The sequence below is a fragment of the Balaenoptera ricei genome, chromosome 9, assembly GCF_028023285.1.
Source record: "Balaenoptera ricei isolate mBalRic1 chromosome 9, mBalRic1.hap2, whole genome shotgun sequence".
Taxonomy (NCBI): Eukaryota; Metazoa; Chordata; class Mammalia; order Artiodactyla; family Balaenopteridae; genus Balaenoptera; species Balaenoptera ricei.
In genome coordinates, this window is record NC_082647.1 from 1,669,250 (window position 1) to 1,687,565 (window position 18,316).

General features: G+C 38.4%; 1 protein-coding gene across 6 annotated transcripts in view; it reads left to right on the plus strand.

The window, feature by feature from the left end:
• Positions 1 to 18,316, plus strand: part of LMBR1 (limb development membrane protein 1) — a 141,970-nt gene that overhangs the window by 9,974 nt on the left and 113,680 nt on the right. For 4 of the 6 annotated variants that reach the window (XM_059932948.1, XM_059932941.1, XM_059932942.1 and 1 more), the window contains exons 2-3: positions 15,472 to 15,544; positions 17,596 to 17,635. In XM_059932948.1, the coding sequence (XP_059788931.1) occupies positions 15,472 to 15,544; positions 17,596 to 17,635 (113 nt within the window). Of the gene's footprint in view, positions 1 to 15,471; positions 15,545 to 17,592; positions 17,636 to 18,316 lie in introns of those variants that run through there. The other 2 variants (XM_059932949.1, XM_059932944.1) reach the window with 2 other exon arrangements.

Consider the following 18,316-nt stretch of genomic DNA (forward strand, 5'->3'; position numbering starts at 1 on the left):
GGTGAGGTTACCTGCCTTTTCCTACCACGGTCTTGCCCTCACCTCCATGGCTTACTCCTTGTGCTAGAGCTTACAACTTTAGTCCTTTTCGCTTGAGAATAGGGGTTGGGCAGAAGATGGAGCCAATCACCAATGTTGTACATAAATTTGGAATTCAGTTGTCTGGGGATCCATAGTCTTTTCTGACCTTTGTCATTGTTCTTCAGCCAAAGACCCCCAGGAACACACTTGTAGTTGGATAAGTCAGGTTTATTGCATGTTACAGTGAGGGAAAATGCATACCGTGGGGAACTGTGAGGCATCTCAGTAAGAGAGTATTAGAAAACAACTTTTTAAAATAGGATTTGGGCTTGTGTTAGGTGACTTGGGAAGAGTTAATGGAAGTGAAGTGGGGCTTTGATCTGTATTGGATGCTGTTAGGAAGCAGAGATAATTCTATGACTGGATATCTTAATAGATCTTATCTTGAAGGAGAAAGATTTGAGTGAGGCCAAAACTGTAATTGGTAAAGATGTAAGTCATTCTTACTAGCCAGGGTGGGGAAATGTTTGGTCATTTTTATGATTTGGACAGTGTTCATGTTTCTCATCTTTGTTGGGGCATGACTACAGAGTGGTCTTATTCTTTATCCATTATGGTCATAGAGTGGCCTTCTCTGATGTTAATGTTCTCTGAAGTTGTTTATTTTCGACGGGAGAATCATCAAGTCCTAGCTGTGAGTACCTGGCTGTGAGTTGCTAGCCAGTTTGAAGGTTGCTTCAAGGCCTATTGATAGTAGCAGGCCAGCTCCCAGATGCAGGAGATGCTTTTCCCTTTCTCATTGTGGTCATAAAATCTTAGAGTGGATGGTGTAGTAGATATAAATCCAATAGCCGGTATATATGGAGATGATTTTACAGTATTGGTGAACCAAGAAGAATGGGATAGAGGTATAGAGGATTCTTTGTATTTGAGTTTGCTGAACCTGGGTTAAATCGATTTCCCTTGGTAGGCGGTACAGTGGCCCATAACGGTGTCCACGTGGTATTCTCTGGAGCCTGTGAATATGTTATCTTAGATGGCAGAAGTGCTTTGCAGATGTGATTATGTTAAGGGGAAGATTATCCTGGATTATTTGGGTGAGTGCAATCACAAGGGTCCTTATAAGAGGGAGGCAGGAGGGTCACAGTTTGAGAAGCTGTGACGACAACCAGAGGTTGGAGTGATGCACTTTGAAGGTGGAGGAAGGAGCCACAAGTCAAGGAATGTGGGTGGCCTCCAGAGTCTGGGAAAGACAAGGACATGGATTTTCCCTTAGAGTCTCCAGAAGAAACTAGCCCTGCTGATACCTTGCTTTTAGCACAGTGAAACCCGTGTTGGATTTTTGACCTCCAGAACTATGAGGTTATAAATTTGTGTTAAGTCACTAAGTTTGTGGTAATTGGTTGTAGCAGCTTTGGCCTGTGCTGTACTCCTTGTGGGTATACATCACCTGTTTCTAGTTCTGTACTTGAGGTTAAAGGGGACTGAGGCATTCCTCATTATACTTGAGATGATTTTTCCTTTTTCCCTATTCTTTTCCTTCTTAAGTGACAGTTGGAAGTATATTTCCTGAGATATGTAGGCATCCAAAGAATGTCATATCCTTTCAGCATGATTTTTAGTGTTAGTCTTCCTTTTGTATCCAAGCCAAAATTATGCAGTAGGATAGAGTATAAATCCCTTGAGAGCCATATGTTTTTGTTTTTTTCTCCACAGTGTCTGTAGTAGATATCTGTAGGTATTCACTCATGATAATGTTAGGGCTTTGAAGATTATATGTAAATATGATATTACAGGTCAATTTCCTGAAAACCTTGGTAGTAAGATAATTCAGGGAACTTATGGCGTTAGAGCAAAAAAGAGACGTGAGGGAATAAAGTTCAGAATTTCTTTTTGAAATCCCTTATAAATGTTTTAACACTTAAAACAACTCAGAAAGGACACCGAATAAAGACAAAAAATTCTAATTTTACACTGTTAATATCCATCATCCTTTGTGTGTTAGAATCTTTCAGGATCCACTTCCCTAGAATATCAATGGAATTCTTGTAAATGCATTTTGGATTATTTTGAGTAGTATGTATTCTGAGAAGTATTTCTTTATGTCTCTCCCTCTGTCCAGATGTTCAGTGTCTTTCTGCTTTTTGACTTGGAGTTTTTAGCTCCTGAGACCCTGCTCCTCACTATCATTCCACTGGCACTGAAGAACTGTGTGCTGGAGGTGGGAGGGGCTTTGGGTGACCTTTTCCAGTCACTGGGCGTAGAACCCTAGCTCTGCCCTTGAGGACTCCATGTCAGAGCACTTGTTACCTTTTATGTACTTGTCTTCCTACTGCCCTCACAGACTGTGGTGGGGTGCCTTCCGAGGTGTCTTTGTAAAAACCATTCCTCTCTGTCTTCCTACTTGACCTGTTTTTCCGTTGCTGATCCATCTCCACCAGGACTTTGGGGATGCCAGAATTTCTTGGCTTTTGAAAAGGTTTGTAGAAATAAATTTGTGTAAACTTGAAATTGCATGAGGGGAACGTAAAGTTGGAGAGGGAATACAATATTTTTTTTCCTTTGTGGCTCTTTGCAGCAGGACTCATGATAAAACTCATAGTGCTTTAGTTGTGTGGGCCATAGACTCTCAAGATAGGAATTTTTAAAGTTATTCTGATGTTTAATTAAAACAGTTTTTCTACATGTGTATCTTCTTGGGGGCTTGGGTTTCAGGAACATTCCACATATCCCTTAAAGTAGGAGTTTTTGACCTTAAGAAGTCATTTATCTAACATTATTTTAGTTCTTCTCAAATTTACTGTGTCTGTATCTTTCATAGAGCACCATAACTAAATAAGGAATTTTACAGAAAGCTGGGCATCTAGGACTGCAAACAGTGTTTGTTTCACCAGCATGGTAATTCATGAGATGGTGATTTTATGGGATTGATGTTGTATATTTTCATATCAGATGTATTATTGAGGCCTATAACTGTTGCTACCCCTCGTCTAATACTCTTTCAGACCCCCAGTTTTAACCATTAGGCTCTATTGAGAGCCTGTGTTTGTCCCTACTGCACTGCAGTACTGGAAGTGGAACATGGAGGCAGATTTGTTGGCTCTGGATTGGGGCAGAGTAGGCTCCAGTCATATCTTGGCTGCTTACTAGCTGTGTGGTATTGGGCAAGTTGCTTCATCTCTTGGAATCTTAACTTTCCTTGTCTACAAAACTGGGAATTACAATACCTACCTCAAAGTTGTGAGAATTACATGAGACAGTGTTAGGAAGGTGCTTGTTGGCACAGTGCTGAACACCTGATCTTATGGGACTTGTTGTTTCTGTGGACTTTGGTTAAGCTTGTTCAAGAATGGATGATTTTTGAACTAGTTTCAGTGTTCTACTAGTTACCAAGAGCACTTGATATAGCTTTGTTAACTTAATGTCTAGATGTTAAAAGAGCAAGGTGATGGGAACTTTTTTCTTCATATTTATATTCTGTACTTGCTCTCCAGGAAGTTCCATGCAGTGGTTTTCAAATTTGTTCCAGGGCTAGCCCAGTGCAAAATTTTGGGGGCCCAGTGCAAAATGAAAATATGGGTTCTTTGTTCGAAAAGCAGGAAGAAAATGCAATTAAAGGTACTAAAATATGAAGCATTTTCCTTTATTCAGTGGTTTTTTCCCCAACTTGTCATGTATTTTTTGTACATGCTATTCAATGTTGTTTTAAGTAAAAAAATTAAATTTTATTAGCATGAATTTTTTTTTTGAAATTCATTTATTTTTTATTTGTTTATTTTTGGCTGCGTTGGGTCTTCGTTGCTGCTCTCGGGCTTTCTCTAGTTGCGGCGAGTGGGCTTTCTCTAGTTGCGGTGTGTGGGCTTCTCACTGCGGTGGCTTCTCTTGTTGCGGAGCACGGGCTCTAGGCGCGCGGGCTTCAGTAGTTGTGGCTCAAGGGCTCTAGAGCACAGGCTCAGTAGTTGTGGCACATGGGCTTAGTCGTTCTGTGGCGTGTGTGATCTTCCTGGACCAGGGATTGAACCTGTGTGCCCTGCATTGGCAGGCGGATTTTTAACCACTACACCACGAAGGAAGTCCTATTACCATGAATTTTACCGTTCATCTTGATATGGTGCAATACAAATTTTAAATGCAAATGTAAGAGCATTTAACTCATATGAAATCACTGAAATTGTACAATGTACATTTAGTAGTTCATACATGTATGTGTATTTTGTTCTTGTCAGAACAATGGGAATGCTGCACAAAACCAACTCATCTGTTCTTTAAAGTTTTATTGAGATATAATTCACATATCATACAGTTCACCCATTTCGATGATTTTTAGTATATTCATGAATCGTGCAGCCATCACCACAGTCTAATCATAGAACATTTTTATTATCTTAAAAAGAAATATTATACTCTTTAGCAGTTCATTCCCCATTTACCCCCGAATTCTCCTCCTTCCAGTTCTAGACAACCACTAATCTACCTTTGCCTATTCTGGGTATTTCATATTAATTGAATCATGCAATATGTGTTTTTTTTTGGTGTCTAGCTTCTTTCAATTAGCATGATGTTTTCAAGGCTCATCCATGTTGTAGCATGAATCAATACTCCATTCTTTTTTATGGTCAAATAATATTCCATCGTATGGATGTGCCATGTTTTATTTATTCATTCTTTAGTTGATGGAGCTTCAGGTTGTTTCCACTTCTTGGCTCTTATGAAAAGTGTTGCTGTGAACATTTGCGTACAAGTTTTTGTGTGGACATATGTTTTTATTTCTCTTGGGTGGAATTGCTAGGCCATATGGTGATAACTCCGTGTTTAATATTTTGAGGAACTGACAAACTATTTTCCAGAATCATGGCACCATTTCACATTTCTACCACCAACATGAGAGTTCCAGTTTCTCCATATTCTCTTCAACACTTGTCATTAATGGTCTTTTTGATTTTTAATTATAGCCATCCTGGTGAGTATTACGTATTATCTTGTTGTGCTTTTGATTTGTATTTCCCTGATGACTAATGATGTTAGACATCTTTCTGTATGCTTATTGGCCATTTGTATATTTTCTTTGGGAGAATGTGCCTATTCAGATTCTTTGTCCGTTTTTATTTTTTATTTTATTTATTTTTAAAATTTTATTTATTTATTTATTTATTTGGCTGTGTTGGGTCTTTGTTGCTGCACACGGGCTTTCTCTAGTTGCAGCGAGTGGGGGCTACTCTTCGTTGCAGTGTACAGGCTTCTCATTGTGGTGGCTTCTCTTGTTGTGGAGCACGGGCTCTAGGTGTGCGGGCTTCAGCAGCTGTGGCACACAGACTCAGTAGTTGTGGCTCGCAGGCTCTAGAACACAGGCTCAGTAGTTGTGGCACACGGGCTTAGTTGCTCCGTGGCATGTGGGATCTTCCTGGACCAGGGCTCGAACCCATGTCCCCTGAATTGGCAGGTGGATTCTTAACCACTGCACCACTTGGGAAGTCCCCGTCCATTTTTAAATTGGGCTCTTTTTTAAAATTAAAAAAAAACTTTTTTTGTTTTTTTGACCATTTTTAAAATTTAAGTATAGTTAGTTTATAATGTTGTATTAGTTTCAGGTGTGCAGCTAAGTGGTTCAGTTATATCTATCTATCTATCTATCCTTTTTCAGATTCTTTTCCATTATAGGTTATTACAAGATATTGAATATAATTCCCTATGCTATGCAGTACAAACAAAAATTGAGGGACATTGTTGCTAATAGACCTGCTTGACAAGAAATTTTAACAGAAGTTCTTCAGAGAGATGGAAAATTATTTAGGTGAGAAACTCAGATTTACATAAAGAAAGGAAGAGTATTAGAGAGAAATCAACTAAGGGTGAATAAATCTTTTACTCTTGATCCAAGAGGTAACAGTTTATTGAAAGTAATAGCACCAGTGTATCCAGTGATTAGCTTGTGGATAAGTGAAATGAATGATAGTAATGTTACAGGGACAGGAGGAAGGAATTGGGAAAACTCTGCTGTGAGGTATCTGCACTACCCATGAGGCAGTGTAGTATTGTTTGAAAGTAGATTTAGAGTAGTTGTAAATTGTAATCTCTAGGGCAACCGGTAAAAAAATTAAAAAGAAGTGTAATTGATATGCTAAGAGAGGAGAGAACATAGAATCATATAAAATGCTCAGTTAAAACCAGAGATGGCAGAAAAGGACTGAAAGACAAAAATGGAAACAAAGAACAAGGTCAGTGAATAGAAAATAGTTAAAACTATGGTAAATATTAGAACAACAATATCAATGATCACTTTAAATGTGAATGGTTTAAATAAACCAATTAAAAGACAGATGGTCAGAGTGGATTAAAAACCCCAACTATATGTTGTCTATAAGAAATCCACTAAATGTAAAGATACAGATATATTAAAAGTAAAGGACACAGAAAGATATACCGTGCTAACACTAATCAAGAGAGAGCTGGAGTATCTGTGTTAATTTCAGACAAGGTGGACTGCAGAGCAAGGAAGACTGTCAGCGCTAAAAGGAGCAATATATAATGATAAAGGGTCAGCTTTCTAAGAAGGCATAGCAATCCTTAATGTGTATGTACCTGACAAAAGAGCATCAAAATACATGAGGCAAAAACTGATTGAACTGCCAAAAGAAATGGATGAATCCACTGATATAGCTGGAGACTGCAACACGCCCTCTATTGGTAATTGGCCATATATATATATTAAAAAAAATATATATATATTTATATATATATATAGTTGAACTAAATAACACCATCAGTCAACTGGATCTAATTGACATTTACAGACTCCTTCATCCAACAACAGGACAGTGTGCATTCTTCTTAAGCTTGCATGGAACATTCACCAAGATGGACCACCTTCCAGGCCATAAAACACACCTTAAACTTAAAAGGATAGAAATCATACAATGTTCTCATACCAGAGTCGAGTTAAATTACAGATTAGTAACAAAAATATAACTGGGAAGCTCCAAAGTAGTTGGAGATTAAACAGTACACTTCTAAATAACACATGGGTCAAAGAAAAAGTCTCAAGAGAAATTTAAAAATATTTCTAAATGAAAATGAAAACACAGTTTATCAAAATTTGGTGGGATGTAGCAAAAACAGTGCTTAGGGAGAAATTTGTAGCATTGAATGGATATATTAAAAAAGAAGAGATCTAAAATCAATAATCTAAGCTTCTACCTTAGAAAACTAGAAAAAGAAGAGCAAAGTAATTTCAAAGTAAGCAAAAGGGAAGTGATAATAAGAAATAGAGCAAAAATCAGTGAAACTGAAAGCAGGAAATAAATTTTAAAAGTCCGCAAAACCAAAAGCTTGTTCTTTGAGAATATCAGTAAGAATGATAAACCTCTCGCTAGGCTAACTAAGAAAAACAGAGGGAAAACACATTACTAATCCAGAAATGAAGGAGAGGCCATTGCTACTGATTCCATGGGCATTAAAAAGTTACTAAAGGAATATTATGAACAATTCTGTGCCCACATATTTGAAAACTTAGATGAAATGAACAAATTCCTTCAAAGATACAATTTGTCAAAGCTCACACAAGGAAAAGCAGATAATTTGAGGAGGTCTGTATCTACTAAAGAACTTGAATCAGCAGTTAACCTTCCAAAAACCAGTGCCAGATTGTTTGGCTGGTGAATTCTAACACATATTTGAGGAAGAAGTGATATCAATTATCTGCAGTCTCTTACAGAAAATAGAAGAAGAGGGACTACTTCCTAACTTCTTCTGTGAGGCTAGCATGACCCTGCTACTAAACAGACGAAGACATTGCAATAAAAGAAAACTACAGACATATTGCTCATGGGCATAGATGCACAATTCTGCAAGAAAATATTAGCAAATTAATTCCAACAGTGTATAAAAAGAATTATACAAAAATCACTTAATGTAGTCCATCATGCCAACAGACTAAAGAAGAAATATCATAAGATCCTATCAGTAGATGCAGAAAAAGCAGTTGGCAAAATTCATCCATTCCTGATAAAAACTCTCAGTAAACTAGAAGTAGAGGGGAACCTCCTCAACTTGGTAAAGAACATCCACAGAATATCTATAGCTAACATCATACTTAACGGGGAGAAACTAGAAGCTTTCCCACTAGGATCAGGAACAAGGCACGGATGTCCCCTCTTACCACTCCTTTTCAGCATCACTGGAAGTCCTAGCTGAGGCATTAACAAAGGAAAGGAGATAATAGGTATATAGATTGGGAATAAAGAAATAAAACTGGGGAATTTCCTGGTGGTCCAGTGGTTAGGACTTGGCGCTTTCACTGCCGGGGCCTGGGTTCAGTCCCTGGTCAGGGAACTAGGATCCTGCAAGCTGCACAGCGTGGCCAAAAACAAAAACAAAAAACAAAACTGTTTTTGTTCTCAGATGACACGCCGAAGAGTCAGTAACAACAAAAACCTGCTGGGACTAATAAGAGATTACAGCAGGGTTTCAAGATACAAAGTTAATAAACAATAGTCAATTGCTTTCCTGTATATGAGCAATGAAAACTTGGAATTTGAATTTAAAAACACAGCACCATTTACATTAACACACCCCCACCTCCAAATGCTTAGGTGTAAATCTAACAAAATATGTTCACATCTATATGAGGAAAACTACATACTCTGATTTAAAAAATCAGAGATCTAAATTAATGGCAAGATCTTCCATCTTCATGGAAGATCTTCCATCTTTAATATCATTAAGAGGTCAGTACTTAAGTGTTTATTGCATGGTTAAACTTGATAGGAAATAGTTATAAAGCAGCTTAATTTTCTCCCACTGCTGCTTGCAAGGATGCTTTGTTGCATCTTTGTACCCTACCCCTCATGACAACTTGGGGCTCATCTTATAGCTTTATAGTCACTTTCACATATTGAAAAATTGAGTCCAGTCTAATCTAAACTTCCACCTTTTATCCAGTTCTAAGTGTCTTCCCTTTGCCCTGATCATACCTGACTGAGGCTAAGGAACCAGCAGTGGGAAGGGAGTGTGATTTACTCAGTTTGTTTTAAAATTATTTATCTAGGCACTCAGCAGGATTCAAGAGATGTACAAGATCATTCCTATTTGTGTTAGTATCTCTGATATACCTAAAGTATATTGCATGTAATACATAGTTTAGGGGACAAGTTTTATTTACATGAAACATTTAGTAGAAATCATTGCTGTGCTAAATTTGTGAACTAGGAGTTTGTGGGGATTCAGAAGGAGGGAGGCTGTGTGGGTAGAATGGTTGTGATTGGGATGAAAGAGCCCGAAGGACAAAGGGCGAGTGACAACTGGCTCTGATGCCCGCTCCTCTCACATAAAGCTGTTCTTCCTTTATGTTTTTCTGGACTGGGTTTCAGAAGGAATTTAAAGAACTTTTTGCTGGTGACTTGCATTGTAAAAAAATGCAAGTCATAGAATCTGAAAAATCTCAAGAACAAGTAATAAAGTGTAATATTGTAGATGACATTAATAAACTAGAAATTTGCTGTGTTAGTCTTGAAAGATGGACTATTTACCCCTTGTTAAAGGTCTCAGTGTTATTTTTTTGCAAGGAAATATTTTTTCCTTTATTGAAGCACAAGTTGAAAGACATGGGGCAATTTATTGTGATAGTGCTAGTAACTCTTAGAAGAGTGGATATCAGCATGTGTTTTGTATTCAAATTAATTGTGGAAATAGAGCACTGGTAATTTTGTCTTCTCTCTTTTGAAAGGTGGTATGTTGCAATTACAAACAGTAAAACAATGAACATCTTTATATATGTGTGTGTGTATATATATGTCTATATATCCTTGTGTACATATGCAAGTATATCTGAAAGGAATGCTTATAGCTACTAGCAACAAGAATTCAGTGTGGTTTTTTTTTTTTTTAATTTTATTTATTTATTTTTGGCTGTGTTGGGTCTTCGTTTCTGTGCGAGGGCTTTCTCTAGTTGTGGCAAGTGGGGGCCACTCTTCATCGTGGTGCGCGGGCCTTTCACTGTCGCGGCCTCTCTTGTTGCGGAGCACAGGCTCCAGACGCGCAGGCTCAGTAGTGGTGGCTCACGGGCCTAGTTGCTCCGCAGCATGTGGGATCTTCCCAGACCAGGGCTCGAACCCGTGTTCCCTGCATTGGCAGGCAGATTCTCAACCACTGCGCCACCAGGGAAGCCCTTCAGTGTGTTTTTAAGCAAATTTTAATTTTTCTATAAAAAGTCTGGAGGAATGATGTTTTTATACATGCTGCAACATGGATGAACCTTGAAAACATGCTAAGTGAAAGAAGCCAGACACAAAATGTCAGATAGTGTATGATTCCTTTATATGAAATATCCAGAATAGGCAAATCCCTAGAAACAAATCAGATTAGTGGTTGTGAGGGGCTGGGGCAGTGGGTGGCAGAATATGGGGCACATAGGGGTATAGAGCATTCAATATGGTAACATATTTATTTATTAGAGCATTCCTAATACTTAAGAAATTCACATTTGTTATTATGTATTTGGTTTGGGTTTACTTTTTCATTCATGGTGAATTAAATTCTTTCAACTAAAGTAGTGTTTTATTTTTCCTTGCATATTCAGTTTTAAAAAGTGTCATTTGGTTCTGTGTTTTTGGTGCATAAAGATTATTTCCTCATTGTGGATTATAGCATTGTTCACAAAGTGCCCCAATTTGTCTTAGCACTTTTTGTCTTAAATTCAGCCTTGTCTGAGAGAAAAAAAAATGTGACAGGCTAACTTTCTTTGTTGTTAGCATCTGCTTGGTATGTCTTTATTTATCCTTTTGCTTTCAACCATCCCAAGTCACTTTGTTTTAGCTATATCTTAGTCTGTGAGAGTTTTCTTTTGACAGTTTTATTTACAATTATGATTTTAATATGTTTCGTCTTTAGTTTATTATCTTATTTTTGTAACTGTTTGTGTTTTCTTGTGTTTTACTACATAGTCTGGCTCTTAGGGTAATTTGAAAGAATTATAATTTTAATTTTAGTTATTTTGTGGTTCACTTGTAACTTTAAAGGATACTCAACATCTCAAATTTTTGATTTAGCAACTTTAAAATAAAGCCAGGCTTATTGGCTCTGCTGTGGAGTGAGATTATTGGCTCAGTTACAGTTTACTTGTCTTCTCTCCCAGGATTTTGTTAGCAACGTGTTAGTGGTAGCTTTCCTTAAGGCCATTTGTACCCATCCCTCGTATGATATTTATTCCCTGTGGTCATCTTAAATTAGCTGAAGCCCATCAGCCTTAAATGAAAAGCTTGTAATACAGTTTGATTATAATGCACTAGTTTGAATTTAGGTTTAAATCTTATAGCTGGAATTCAAGAATATTTGCTTTTAACAACATATTTTAGATATAGGTTTTTTCCGACATCTGAAAGAGTGTCCTAGGAAACCTTTCCTGAGCTGAAATGGCACAACGTAGAGAAGCAGTTACTTTAGGACCCGTCTTGCTCACAGATACACAAAATCAATCGAGATGAAGCACAGGTGCTCACAGACACGGCTCACAGCTGTAGCGTCTTGCTGCTGAGATGCTGAATGTGGTTCCGGGAAGGAGCTTGACGGGGCCGCTCTCACTGCTGGGGTGGGCGCTGCCTCTGTAACGCTCGCTGCAAAACACGCTGAGCTGAACGAGATTTTTGCTTTTCGCCTTTTTTTGGTAAAAGCGAAAATCCTCTTTGGATTTTGTTTGGTTACCAAAAACAGGTACTGAAGTGGGTCTTTCTAAAAAGTGAAGTGGTGTAAAGCAAACTTTAGAAATACCTGTATGAGGTTACTTGTGACTGGGTAACTTAGCTCCCAAATGCCTGGCCATTCTTGATCAGCCTCAGGACTAAAGCCGTGTGGCCCCCAGTGGGGGCTGAAGCACCTGCTTTGGGTCAGCTAGCACAGAGGACATGCACCCTGTGCTTCTGCTTATGGGCTCCGGTAGCCTTGTTCTTCCTTCCCTGACCAGGGGAGAAAAGCTCAGTCTTTTCAGAGAACCGTGAGAGCCCATCCTCTCCCTTTTTATCAGCTGTACCTCACCTTTAGTGGTGGGGAGCTGGAATGACTTCCTTCTTTTTTTGGTTAGGAATTTCCTTTTGCCTCCACTGAATGTAGGAGAATAGGAGGCATCATTATGCTTGTTTTCATTTTACATATCCCCGTGGGTCTGTCTCTCTGATACACATGTGCTCATTTAGAGAAGGAGCACCTGCTCCTAGTCCCATCTTTGGAACTAGAAAAATAGTCTAACTAGTTCTGTGATTTTTTTTTTTTTTGTTCCAGTCTGGTATAGTTGTATGTTTATTTTCATAGTGGGTAGCTTTTATTTCCAAATTAGTAATACTTACACTTGTTTTTATAATTGTTAGCCTTCTACTCTTCGATGGATTGCTTTCCATTAGTCTTTTCCATCCCATGCCATGCATTTTGGTCCCTTGATTTCCGTTTGTCCATTAACTTTCATGCCTTCTCATCTACCACTTCTGCACAAACTCCTTGGAACTCCTGAAACTACTCTTCTCCACCTTTAATTACTAATTTAAAAAATCCTAAAACATGCTTTAGTCACAACTTTGTATTCTTCCAGCTTCCTTGGTCAAGTACTTTTATTGCAGCTGATTTCTCTACCAGGAACCTCAGTTGACTGGCATGTCCACTCCTATCCATCACTTGGGTTCACTTTTCTTCCAATCCACTTAGGTTTCATGGCCCATTATTTCACTCACTCTTGCTAATACCCTAAACCAGTGGTTCTCAAATAGTGGTCTAGGGATTTCTGGGGGTTGGTGGTTCAAACCCTGGGAGCAGATGAGGTTACCTATGAAGAGCTTGTGGAACGAGAATAGATTTCTGGCTCCGCTCAGAAATCATAGAGAAGAATAATGTTTAAAGGCTGGCAGGAAAAGGGAAGCTAGTGATGGAGTCTGGGAGAATAATCAGAGAAGGAGGAAGATTGCTGACGTGCAAGTTGCTGCTTAGAGGGCAAGTGAAATGAAAGTGTAATTTGGCTGTTGGGACATCACTGACCACTGCCAGAAGCACTTTGAGTGGGTCAGTGGGCATGAAGTCAGATAAGTGGTTGGAAGAGTGAGTGAGTGGTGGTGAAAAGTGGAAGTCCACAAGTGTAGGCTGTAAAGGGGAGGAGAGAGAATAGGTTATTTGTTAGAATCACCAAGCCTGTGATAGTTCTTGGGGACTCAACCTACATCTGCCTCAGCATCTAAGAATCAAGCTCTTGTGTTGTGTTGTATAGCATCATCAGGCTTCCTGCATCGCTTAGAGTCTTGGCTTGAGCTTGCCTGAAACTTTAAAGGCCGTTTCATTTCCCGTTGCCCCTCACTTCTGTTGTGTTTCTCAAATCCATTTATTCTTCCATTCTCCTGCGTGACTTACATACTTCTCGCCCCACCCTCATGTGTAACTCATTTGATGAACTTCTCTTTCACTGAGAAAATAGAAGCCATCAAAAGATAATGTCTTTGTGCTTCTACCACCATCTACTTACCCACCTGCAGAGGGACTCAAATGTTCTCTCAGTTCCTGCTTTTCCTCCACCTTCTTCTTTTTTACTCTGGATAAATTTTTGTATGTAGCCCCTCAACTTGAGCACATTTCTTCAGCGATTCTCCCTTTCTTTCTTGAATCAGAAGTAAGTACTGGATTATTTCAACAACTGTATAACTTTTCTCATCTTAAAAAAACCCCTCTCAGCAGTCCCTTTTACATTTCCTTTGCTGCCCTTTATCATAAAACTCCTGGTAAGAACTGTCTACTTTCATTTTGCTCCAAGTTTTCTCCTCGCTTAATCCATTTCAGTCAGGGTTTTCCCTCCACCCTTCCAGAAAAACAGCTCTTGTCAAGGTCACCGATGACCTCCATGTTGCTAACTCCGTTTGTCAGTTCTCAATGCTCACCTTACTTGGCCTTTCAGCAGCATTAGACGCGGTAGATAACTCCCTTTTCCTAGATAAACTTTCACTTGGCTTTCAGTACGTCGGTCTCTTCTTTGCTGCTGCTTCTCAGTCAGCTTTTGCTGATTCCTTCTCTCGAGTTGGCTTCTAAATATTTGAGAGCCCAGGACTCTGTTCTCAGACTTCTCTTCTCTGGCTATACTCACCACCTACAGTGGAAATCTCATCTAGTCTCATGGCTTTAAATACCATCTATCTGCTGATGACTCTTCTTTTTTTCCCCCTAGCCGGGTTCCTTCCCCTGAGCTGTACACATTTTTATATCCAACTGCCCATTCAACCTCTCCACCTGAGTGAATAATATATGTTTCAAATTCAGCAATGTAAACTCTATTCTTATTTCTACCCCAAAACTACTCCTCTTTTGATCTTCCCTGACTCAGGAAATGGCAACTCTTTCTTTCCAGTTTCTCAAGCCAAAAACCTTATGTTTATCCCTACAAGTCCTCTCAAGTCTGCTTTCAAAACATACCCAGAACTTGATAACTTCTTAACACCTCCACAGCACAGGTCTAAGTGACTTCTCCTCTGTATTATTGCAGCGAGTCCTAACTGGTCTCCCTGCTTCCGTCATTTCCCCTTTCTAATTTATTTTCCACATTGTAACTAGAGTGAGCCTTTTGCAGTATGTCAGATCATATCACTACTTTGCTCAGTGGATATTTACTGCCTAGGCCATGATCATTCTCAGTCGTATGGCCGCCAACCCTTCTTCAGAAATCCATGCATAGGGGTGATCCCGAGCCTTTATCATCACCTGGAATGGTTTCATTTGAGAGTCTTCAAAATATTTCTACCATGGTCCACAGCTCCATTAGGCCTTTATCTAAAGCACACTTGATCTTTGACTATACTGAGATCTCCCATTCCTTCACCCATCCTTTTTTGCCTGCCGTCCCCTAGATCTAATAGAAATTAAAAGGAATTTAATATTAAAAAAGTATCTTGTTCAACTGCTGTTTGTTTTGACATGTGGCTTAATTATTGAATAATCGCCCCCCACCCCACCTTGATTTGTGAGGTCTCGTGTATGTACAACCACCTGACATGGATTTTTATATGATAGAATCTGTTTCATTGATCTGTCAAGTTTTGGTGTCAGCACACTCTTTAAATGTTATTGAAGCTTTATATTAATAGTATGTTTTAATATTTGGTAAGGTTAGTAGCCTCTCATTGAGATAAAAATAAAAAACCTTTATTTTTCACAGTTGTTGGTGATCGTCTGGTTCTTTATAGTTCCACATGATTTTGAAAACAACTTGGTCAAGTTATGAAAAGCAAAATGTCCATTGGGCTTTTTTTTCTGGAATGGTTTTAAACTGGACTGACTAGTTTGTATAAGTTAATATTTCATAACACTTTTTATTAGCTAAAATTTTTACTTTGTGATAGATTAAATTCTTTTTCCCTATGAATGCCAAAGATGTATCTTCTATTACTTAAAAAGATATGCAAAAAATGTAAATGATGTGTTAAATTTGTTTTGTTTCAGATCTGTTTCCTTCTCTTTGCCGTTCTCTACATTGTCTCCTACTTCATCATCACAAGATACAAGAGAAAATCAGGTTAGTAGACACACTGTTATTAAAGCTTTGATTCTAATGCCAAGTGGTCTAGGCATGGTCCATGGCTATATGGTGCGCATCGGCATAGTTAGTATATTCAGGATGCCCGTGATTGAAGCAAGCAGTTGCGTGGTACTGAGAGCCCTAAAAACAACCTCCAGGGAACCTGACTACTCGCAGGGTCATCTCCTTAGACCCGAGCCCTTTTCTATCACCATTCTTATGTTCAACTAAGAATAGTCCAGGGCTCTTTACTTTCTGGGAAATTCCAGAGTTTATGAGGGTATTTGGTTCCCTGTGACTGGCTCTGAGTTTGAACATACCCCTCATCACCCCCACCCAGTTCTTTCTCTGACTATCAGAATATCTTTTCCTTTTCTGAAGCGGTATAGAATTTAGAGTCTCCGTAATACATTTAGCATTCAATTGTATAATTATTTCATACGTATCCTTATCTCACCAGAGGGACCACTGTATCTTTTCTTTTTTTTAATGAATTTTGTGCTGATTAATTCACAGATTTTTATGCCAGAGCTTTATAAGTAACTAACCAGTTACTTTACTGACTTCTGTTAAATCTCAGCTATTTTCTAGAAATCACAAGATTTCCACGTGTGATGCTGGGCTAATAGTTGGTGCCATGTGAATATTTAAGGATTTCATATATTAAAGCTTCCGTATGTTATTTTAAACTTGTCAGAATTTTGAAAGAAATCAGGAAATAGTGCTTGCTCTAGTGCACTACTTGGCTCTGTGACTGCACTGAAATACTCCTTGGATTCTATAATCTCTCAAAATTTTGAAGACCTGGGATCCAAGACAGTATCTTAGCTGTTTTAAAAGATGTTTTGGCACCAGGTTTCATAGATTATGGACACAGAAGGAGGGAGAGATAGAGAATGAATGAATAATGCATTGTTTTAGAGGAAATCAGGGGATGATGAGCAGGAAAACAGGGTGTTTATTAGATGCTTCTTAGAATCATCACGGGAGAGGGTAGTGAGGACCCTGGACCTGGTTAGTAGAGGGTTGGCAATAGAATTGAAATGGATATGAAGCTATTAAAACAATCTTCAAGATATGGTGGTTGATTGGATGTGGGTACAACAGTATAAAAATTAATTGTGACTATGTTATTTTGTGGTCTCTTTGGTCGTAAAACTATTTTGGGCAGTCAGTAATTAAGAATGGAGATTGGACTAAGAGAATGGCCCAAATATGCCATTGTCACTGAAACAGGTGGGCGCTCAGAATTCCATAGACCTACGCGGAGGGCCTTTGAGGACAACCCCAGTTAGGTACTGAGGAGAAGGAGGGGCTGGGGTGTTGTGTAATATTTTTGTAATTGGATCATAGTTTCCTTAGCTGGTAAGATTACGTGGGAGGACAAAAAAGATGGCCAACAGCCATGAGAGAGGGAGAGGGTAGGGTGAAGAAGCACAGGAGCAAGGGCCATCTTGCTCCTACTTAAAAACGACAGAGAACTTGATATATTTCTGTCTGTAACTTGAATGAAATGATGAAGTATCAAGGCAATGGTATCCAAGGTGGTTTAGGATGATCCAAGAAAGTCCTCAATTACCATTACTAACAATAGACTCAAATTACAGAAAACTATGTGAGTTCTAAAATTTTGAATTTTAATTTTATAGTAAAAATTTTTTTTGGCTATTATCAACCAGAAAATTTCATTCATTAGCAATTTCACTGACATTGTATAACAATAAACTTGGTAGTGGTTCTAGGGTTCTACTGAGTTTTATTTCCTTGAGCACTAAATATTTTGGAAGATTTTAATTTACATATGGGAGTTTTGTTAATCAGGATTTTTTGGTCAATCAAAACACTCTGTTCTTTAACATATTCTATCCTATCTGATTTAATGAGATTTAGATTTTGATCTGTGCTGAAATAAACACAGTGCTTTTTGAAAATAATTTCTATTCAATAATTGCTTCTTCAAGTTTATATTTTTGTTCATGCTTTTATTAAATTAATGAAACATTTTGTTGGAAGATGAAAGAATATTAATACCTTGAACATTTTTGCAGATGAGCAAGAAGATGAAGATGCGATAGTCAACAGGATTTCGTATGTATTTTAATGTTCAATTGTCTTGTTTCTCATTCTAAAGTCATAAATTTTCAAAACTTAATTTTGCCTTTTGGGCAGAAATATGGAAAAAATTCACTTAAAGTATTACAGCACCTTTATCAAATGTTAGTCCTATCCTTGGAAAGCACATATAAGCAAATACATGGATAATTGAGGATTGATTATCTCCTGTTAAACTTTACTTATTTAAGGAGCCAACAGATTTAATCTTCAGAGGATTTAACCAGGAAATGGGCTTAAGATTGGGAAAATTGCTGGGCCAAAGAAAGAAAGAAAGAAAGCTCTTGGCTGTTTGAATGGCCTTGGAACAGGGGGCAGACATCTATTCTGGTTAATTGAACATTTACCTACTGTGAGCAGGGAGATGGGCCCAGATGGTCCTCTTAGGTTCCTTATAGCTCTCTTTCTGCTTGTGTATGCTGATGATAGAGCCCAACTAAAGGGCAGACATGAATTCTTTCCCAGTCCTGCAGGTGTGAAGTACTTGTGAGATGTGCACCCCTCTCGGTTTAGTCTGCATTCCACTTTTGGTGGTAAATCTACTTAAATGCGTTTGTAGATCAATAATTTGTAAAAAGACAAGAACATATCCCATTGGATTTTACACTTGCATTGTGTTTTATGAAAATATGGCTGTTTCCTTGTGGTGGTGCCAGG